Source organism: Hemitrygon akajei, chromosome 4, assembly GCF_048418815.1.
Source record: "Hemitrygon akajei chromosome 4, sHemAka1.3, whole genome shotgun sequence".
Lineage (NCBI taxonomy): Eukaryota > Metazoa > Chordata > Chondrichthyes > Myliobatiformes > Dasyatidae > Hemitrygon > Hemitrygon akajei.
The window spans coordinates 107,572,068-107,579,891 of record NC_133127.1 but is presented as its reverse complement, the minus strand read 5'-3'; the positions used below and the strand labels follow the sequence as shown (position 1 = coordinate 107,579,891).

At 39.2% G+C, this 7,824-nt stretch overlaps 1 protein-coding gene across 1 annotated transcript; it reads left to right on the top strand.

The window, feature by feature from the left end:
• Window positions 1-3,562: 3,562 nt before the first annotated feature.
• Window positions 3,563-7,292, top strand: gja8b (gap junction protein alpha 8 paralog b). Its single transcript, XM_073043163.1, has 2 exons — window positions 3,563-4,790; window positions 5,846-7,292. Exon 1 carries the CDS (start codon window positions 3,567-3,569, stop codon window positions 4,746-4,748), a length of 1,182 nt encoding a protein of 393 aa, XP_072899264.1. The 5' UTR covers window positions 3,563-3,566; the 3' UTR covers window positions 4,749-4,790; window positions 5,846-7,292.
• Window positions 7,293-7,824: the final 532 nt, after the last annotated feature.

Sequence of the window (7,824 nt, the reverse complement as noted above, 5' to 3'; positions counted from 1 at the left end):
ACTGGCTTGCCCACAGAAGGCAAAGTATGGTTGTAGATGGGTCATATTCTGCATGGAGGTCGGTGACCAGCCGTGTGCCTCAGAGATCTGTTCTGGGACCCCTACTCTTCGTGATTTTCATAAATGACCTGGATGAGGAAGTGGAGGGATGGGTTAGTAAGTTTGCTGATGACACAAAGGTTGGAGGTGTTGTGGATAGTGTGGAGGGCTGTCAGAAGTTACAGCAGGACATTGATAGGGTGCAAAACTGGGCTGAGAAGTGGCAGATGGAGTTCAACCCAGATAAGTGTGATGTGGTTCATTTTGGTAGGTCAAATATGATGGCAGAATATGGTGTTAATGGTAAGGCCCTTGACAGTGTGGAAGATCAGAGGTATCTTGGGGTCTGAGTCCACAGGACACTCAAAGCAGCTGCACAGGTTGACTCTGTAATTAAGAAAACATACGGTGCATTGGCCTTCATCAATCATGGTATTGAATTTAAGAGCCGAGAGGTAATGTTGCAGCTATATAGGACCCTGGTCAGATCCCACTTGGAGTGTTGTGCTCAGTTTTGGTCACCTCACTACAGGAAGGATGTGGAAACCATAGAAAGGGTGCAGAGGAGATTTACAAGGATGTTGCCTAGATTGGGAAGCATGCCTTATGAGAATAGATTGAATGAACTGGGCCTTTTTTCCTTGGAGCTATGGAGGATCAGAGGTAACCTGATAGAGGTGAATAAGATGATGAGAGGCATTGATCATGTGGATAGTCAGAGGCTTTATCCCAGGGCTGAAATGGTTATCATGAGAGGGCATAGTTCTAAGTTTCTTGGAAATAGGTATAGAAAAGATGTCAGGGGTAAGTTTTTTACGCAGAGAGTGTTGAGTGCGTAGAGTGGGCTGCTGGCGACACTGGTGGAGGTGGATATGATAGGGTCTTTTAAGAAACTCCTGGACGGGTATATGGAACTCAGAAAAATCAAGGCCTATATGTACCCCTAGGTAATTTCTAGCATGTTCAGCACTGCTTTGTGGACCAAAGGGCCTATATTGTGCCGTAGTTTTTCTATGTTTCTATGATTCTATACGTCCTCCCTGTGGAATGTGTGGGTTTTCCGCAAGTGCTCTTGTGCCTTTCCACATTTCATGAATTGGTCACTGTAAATTGTCCCATGATTAGGTTAGGGTTAATTGTGTTTGTTAGCGATCCCTGAAACGGCATGGCTCGAACGGCAGGAAGGGCCTCCTCTGTGATGTGTTGCTATTAGATAGATAGATAGATAAATAAATAAATAAATAAATAGGTTCCATTTATTTTCATTTCACATTAATTAATGGCTTATCTTCATCTATTAAACTTGATTATTAATTCTGTCATCCAAACCCCTCTTTCTTTCTGAACCTGAAATTACATTTATTGCGCTATCTAAAATGTTCTTTTCTGATTTACAGGGTTAGGTACTTGGTTGTGAGCGAACAAAAATATACATGATATAATACCACAATAATACCATAAGAACATAAGACATAGCAGCAGAATTAGGCCATTCAGCCCATCGAATCTGCACCACTATGACTGATTCTGGATCCCACTCAACACCATACACCTGCCTTTTTGCCTTATCCCTTTGATGCCTTGATCGATCAGGAAACTATCAACTTCCGTTTTAAATATATCCACATACTTAGCCTCCATCACTGTCTGTGGCAGAGCATTCCATAGATTCACTACTCTCTGGCTAAAAAAAAATCCTCCTTACCTCTGTTCTAAAAAGTCCCCCTCAATTTTGAGCCTATGCCCTCTAGTTCTGTAACCGTCTGTGGACTCTCCTCAATGACAACACATCATCTCTGAGAGCTGGGGCCCAAAACTGTTGACAATCCTCCAAGTATGGCCTGACTGGTGTCTTATAAAGGCTCAGCATTATCTCATTGCTTTTATATTTTATTCACCTGAAATAAATGTCAAAATTGTATTTCCCTTTTTTACTGCAGACTTAACCAGTAAATTAACCCAGACTCTTACACGTGGTCTCCAAAGTCCCTTTGCACCTCTGATGTTTGAAACTTCTCCCCATTTAGATAATAGTCTGTACTGTTGTTCCTTTTACCAAAATGTATTATCATACATTTCTCAAAACTGTATTCCATCTGCCAATTTTTTGCCCATTATGTCTAAGCCCTGCTGTAATCACATTGCTTCCTCAGCAGTACCTACCCCTCCACCTGTCTTAGTATCATCCGCAAACTTTGCCACAAAGTCATCAATTCCATTATCTAAATCGTTGACAAACAATGTGAAAAGTAGAGGTCCCAATACTGACCCCTGAGGAACACCACTAGTCACTGGCAGTCAACCAGAAAAGGCCCCCTTTTTTTCCCCACTGGTTGTCATCTGCCTATTAACCATTCCTCCTTGTCAGCATCTTCCCTGTAATGCCAAGGGATTTTATCTGGTTAAGCAGCCTCATGTGTGGCAAATGCCTTCTGAAAATCAAACTAAGTGACATCTTCTGTTTCTCTTTTTTTCCCTGCTTGTTACTTCCTAGAAGAACTCTAACAGATATGTCAGGTAAGATTTCCCTTCACAGAAACCTTTGACTTATTTTATCATTTGTCTCCAAGTACCCCAAAACCTCACCCTCAATAATAGACTCCAACACTTCTCCAATCACTGAGGTTAGGCTAACTGGACTATAATTTCCTTTCTTTTGCCTTCCTCTCTTCTTAAAGAGTGGCATTTGCAGAAAGGTACACTAAACATGTGGGAGTCTTCCAAGTAACAACTGGATAAAAGTTACAAAGTAAATGTAATCAGAATATCTGATTGTTGTAATTAAAAGTGGACATACTCCAAATTACTTATATCCACTTTTAAGTAAAACGTCCACCCTAGTACATTAGTGTGCACAGCATTTGATAAATCGATGTTGACTATTAATCACCCGAATTTTTACAAGTCGTTTTTGTATATTTGTACATATACGCAGTATTATTGCTTTGAAATGTGCTCCCGTCAATCATGTGTACAGGCGTCAGAGGATGACATCTCTTCACTGGATGCCGGCTTAAATATTGTCGCAAGCTAAAAAGCCAATGATCGTGCTCTATTACTTCACGTCTGTTTAGCCTGGGACAGCTTTAGATTCAACGTGTTCCTGACCAGTTCACAGGGCGCTATAAGGGATTGAGCTGAAAAGCGCTCCTTTGCTCGGCAAGTTGCCAAGTTAATTACGTTAAAATTAGGTTTTATTCGATGTTTAAGCGCGAAGTAGTTTATAGGGAGTGTGGGAATTGCTTAAGGGAGCTGTATTGTGGTTTGCAGAAATGTTGAAATCCTGGAAATACTTTGTATCCTGTTTATAAGCTAACGCGAATGTCACCGCACAGTAATATTGAAGGAAAAATCGCTTGATTGTCCTAGATGGAAACAACTTCTGCTTCTTTTAGATCAACTGTTGGCTGTATTCTTTCTGGGGGTGGGGGCGCAGATTATATTGAGGGAAAACAAAAAAAAATTCGAAGCAGTTCAAACCACGCGTTTTCTTTTTTTTCCTTCGAAGCAGGTAAATCCGCGAAAAAATGGGCGATTGGAGTTTTCTGGGAAACATTTTGGAAGAAGTTAATGAACATTCCACCGTAATAGGAAGAGTGTGGTTGACAGTGCTGTTTATTTTTCGAATCCTAATTCTTGGCACAGCTGCCGAGTTCGTTTGGGGAGACGAGCAGTCAGATTTTGTCTGCAATACCCAACAGCCAGGTTGTGAGAATGTTTGTTATGACGAAGCCTTCCCTATTTCCCATATAAGACTGTGGGTTCTCCAGATAATCTTCGTCTCCACACCATCTTTGGTTTATGTTGGCCATGCAGTTCATCACGTAAGAATGGAGGAGAAGAGAAAAGAAAGGGGAGAAGAAGCGAGTAGACAAGAAGTGAACGAAGAGAAATTGCCTTTAGCCCCAGATGAAGGTGTAAAGGAGTCCACCAAAACGAACAAGAAGTTCCGTTTGGAAGGCATGTTGCTTAGAACATACATCTGCCATATTCTCTTCAAAACAATTTTTGAAATTGGTTTTGTAGTCGGCCAGTATTTCCTCTACGGGTTCCACATTCTGCCACTCTATCGCTGCAGTAGGTGGCCTTGTCCCAATACAGTTGACTGTTTCGTCTCAAGACCAACGGAGAAGACTATCTTTGTTATTTTCATGCTTGCAGTGGCTTCGGTATCTCTGTTCTTAAATTTTATCGAAATAAGTCACCTGGGCTTGAAGAAGATCAGATTTGCTTTTCGAAAGACAGCTGAACAACCAATAGATTATCCTTCGCAGAAACTTATCCATTCCATTAGTGTGTCCTCCATGCAGAAAGCTCATGATTATAAACTCCTCAAAGAAGATAAACCAATGTCCCATTATTTTCCAATGTCAGAGACTGGAGTGGATATGAATAGAACCCCCTTAATCAGTTTTCAAGAAAAAGTCAAACGTGTTGCTCCAGTAGAGGATATGATTAAGGTGTATAATGAAACATTGTTGGCCTATGAACAGCTAGACGATGCTGAACCTGGACAAAAGGCAGGTCCACAAGCAGAAGCAGAGTTAGTAACAGAATCGGAACCTGCAGCATTGGCAGAACCAGAGGAAGACAGCGGACCAGAGCCGGATCCACCAGCAGGAATGAGCGAAAACCTATCGGACACAAGACCGTTGAGCAGATTAAGCAAAGCAAGTAGCCGAGCTCGATCAGATGATTTAACAGTCTGAAAAATATTGGTTTCAATATTGGTCAAATATAAGTGTAGAAATGTGAGTATCAAAAATTAAGCTTGAAACCTAAGTATAAATTGTTCTAGTTATGGGTAGTTTGAAAAGTTTTATTAGCAGATAACATTGGTATTTACATAGTCAATAAAATTTTGATTTTTGTTTATTAGGTCTGTCAATATCCAAACTTGTTTGAGCCAAAACAACATTTCAGAAATACTTAATACATCTATGCACAGTGATATTGCATTCTAACATTTTCAAAATTCTTCATTAGTTAATATAAAATTTTAAACCAATGTAAATTTGACGATGCCTTGATCTTCATGTACTTTCTGTACTTGTGCACACAGAATTGACTTAACCAAGCATGAAATGTTTGGAGTAATTACAATATATGTTTACAATGTCCTGGCTTCTTTAATCTCTTAAATCAATCTCCCAAATCTCTCTAGTAAATTTCTACTAAACCAGATATGCCTTCAATTCTCAAAACAGGAAAGTAGTGGATGAGGGTTTTTTTAGGTTCCAAATAGGTCTGGTGTTCAATTTTGTTCCACTTTGAAGTAAATGTAGCTGCCTTTTATTTTAAGTGGGACAATATAACACAAATGTGCCATTTTATAAGTTGAAGCTCTTTCTATATTTTAGTATCTGACATGCATGGATGGTTTTCAAACAAGTTGAAGTTCTTAGGTTGTCCACAAAGGTAAAATAGTGTCAGAAATATTTGAAGGGCAATAATCATACAACATTCATGAATAACACTGGAGCAATGCCTACCTAATGTAGACTGAGCTATCACTCCAGTAAGTTGCAAATCTGTAAAATATCTTAAAAACCATAAACCTAATACTCTGAAAGATGTTGAATAGGTTTATGTCCATTTTAAAAAGTGAGTTAATTTGTTTAAGTGTTTGCTGTATCTAATTGTGCCATCTCTTATTGCTTTGTTTGAATGTAATGTTGTCTTTAAATTTAAATAGTCAATAGTCAACACTGAGGAAAAAAATAATTCAAACCTCAATGCCCTATGAATTATGAGAACACTATCAAAGCACTTCACTGATATCAGAATTTCATATGTTTATTTGCAGGAATGTGAACATTCTGGAGAAAATATTCCACTTATATGAAATAGCAAAGATCAGGACTTCGACTGAGAAAATTTAGTAAGTTAGTTTAAAAAAGATGTGCACCACCAGTTTAACATGTAAGCTACAGTGGATTCCAGTTAAGAAGGACACATCAGGACCAGTACATCTGGGCCAGTTAGCAGGTTTAATGGAAATAGTTTAAAAGGTATATAAAAAAACTACCCAACTGAATAACAAATTATCTATTTAATTCAGAGGTTCACAACCTGCTTAATGGCATTAGTCAATGGCATAAAAAAGATTGGGAACTCCTGAAATAAATGAAATACAGAACAAGTGACAACACTGCCAAAACTACCACGGTACTATTAAGATGTGTATTTGTTCCTAATAGTTGTTGATGGAGGAATTCATTCAGTATACACTGACATATTTGTTTGACTAAATGAACACAATCAGTGTAGACACCTACAGTAGCACAGATAGTGCCTTCAAACAGTGCTTTTGATGGCATCCTCCAAATCTTCATTTTCATTGTAATATTCAAGGTAATTGATGATATCTTCAAATTCTTCATATTTTCTAATTTGTTGAAGTTGTGAAATCCTTTCATTTTCACTCCTGGCTGTCTCTGGCATTGCCAAGCCTTGGAATAGCACTGTTTGAAACAGCAGTGAAAAAAGCAATTCTGTATTGTCTTACTGTTCATTATTTGCCAACAATCAGTCACTAAAATCATTATTTTATGAATACAAACAAGCAGGTGACACTGTATCAAAACTGTTTGCTCTAAGCATAGTGTAGTACCTAATCTGCTACAATGTGCTGGTAATAAAATGTGTGGTAACAGTTTGCTGCCCTCTTTAAGTAACATGATGCCCCAAATAAACAAAGGAAATCCCAGCTGGTTTCTTGATTTGTTCTTGTTCTTTAAGAGTTGACCAGGTAAGCATTTGCCCTGATGAACCCATGGCCCAGTTACTGGAATCCATTGTACTTGAAGAGAAATTACAAATACAATACATGGTGCAAAAACAAACCAAATGCACTCAGTAGCATACATGTAAAATTACAAAGATTGAGGCTAACGTCAAACAACTGTAATGGGTCTGATCTCCTTTGTGCCATAGGTTAATCAAAGAAGTAACAAGTATAAATATGTAGAATGTTGAAATCTGTAAAGCTTTTCAAGATGCGAATTAAGAGCTTAAGATAAATCACAGTTTTGATTGTTCATGCAGCATTGAGTAAACTATATTAAAATTGTATCTTATTTAGAAATTAAAAACACGTCTCTTTGTGATATCACATATCACTTTGTGATATGGTGCAACTCAAACTACCTGCGTCTCAATATCACCAAGACCAAGGAGATGGTGGTGGACTTTAGGAGATCTAGGCCTCATATGGAGCCAGTGATCATTAATGGAGAATGTGTGGAGCAGGTTAAGACCTACAAGTATCTGGGAGTACAGTTAGACGAGAAGCTAGACTGGACTGCCAACACAGATGCCTTGTGCAGGAAGGCACAGAGTCGACTGTACTTCCTTAGAAGGTTGGCGTCATTCAATGTCTGTAGTGAGATGCTGAAGATGTTCTATAGGTCAGTTGTGGAGAGCGCCCTCTTCTTTGTGGTGGCGTGTTGGGGAGGAAGCATTAAGAAGAGGGATGCCTCACGTCTTAATAAGCTGGTAAGGAAGGCGGGCTCTGTCGTGGGCAAAGTACTGGAGAGTTTAACATCGGTAGCTGAGCGAAGGGCGCTGAGTAGGCTACGGTCAATTATGGAAAACTCTGAACATCCTCTACATAGCACCATCCAGAGACAGAGAAGCAGTTTCAGTGACAGGTTACTATCGATGCAATGCTCCTCAGACAGGATGAAGAGGTCAATACTCCCCAATGCCATTAGGCTTTACAATTCAACCACCAGGACTTAAGAACTTTTTAAAAGCTATTATTAATGCTTTTTGAGATAGTGA

Coding starts and splice junctions, on each gene's coding strand:
- gja8b (XM_073043163.1), top strand. CDS start 3,567: ATGGGCGATTGGAGTTTTCTGGGAAACATTTTGGAAGAAGTTAATGAA.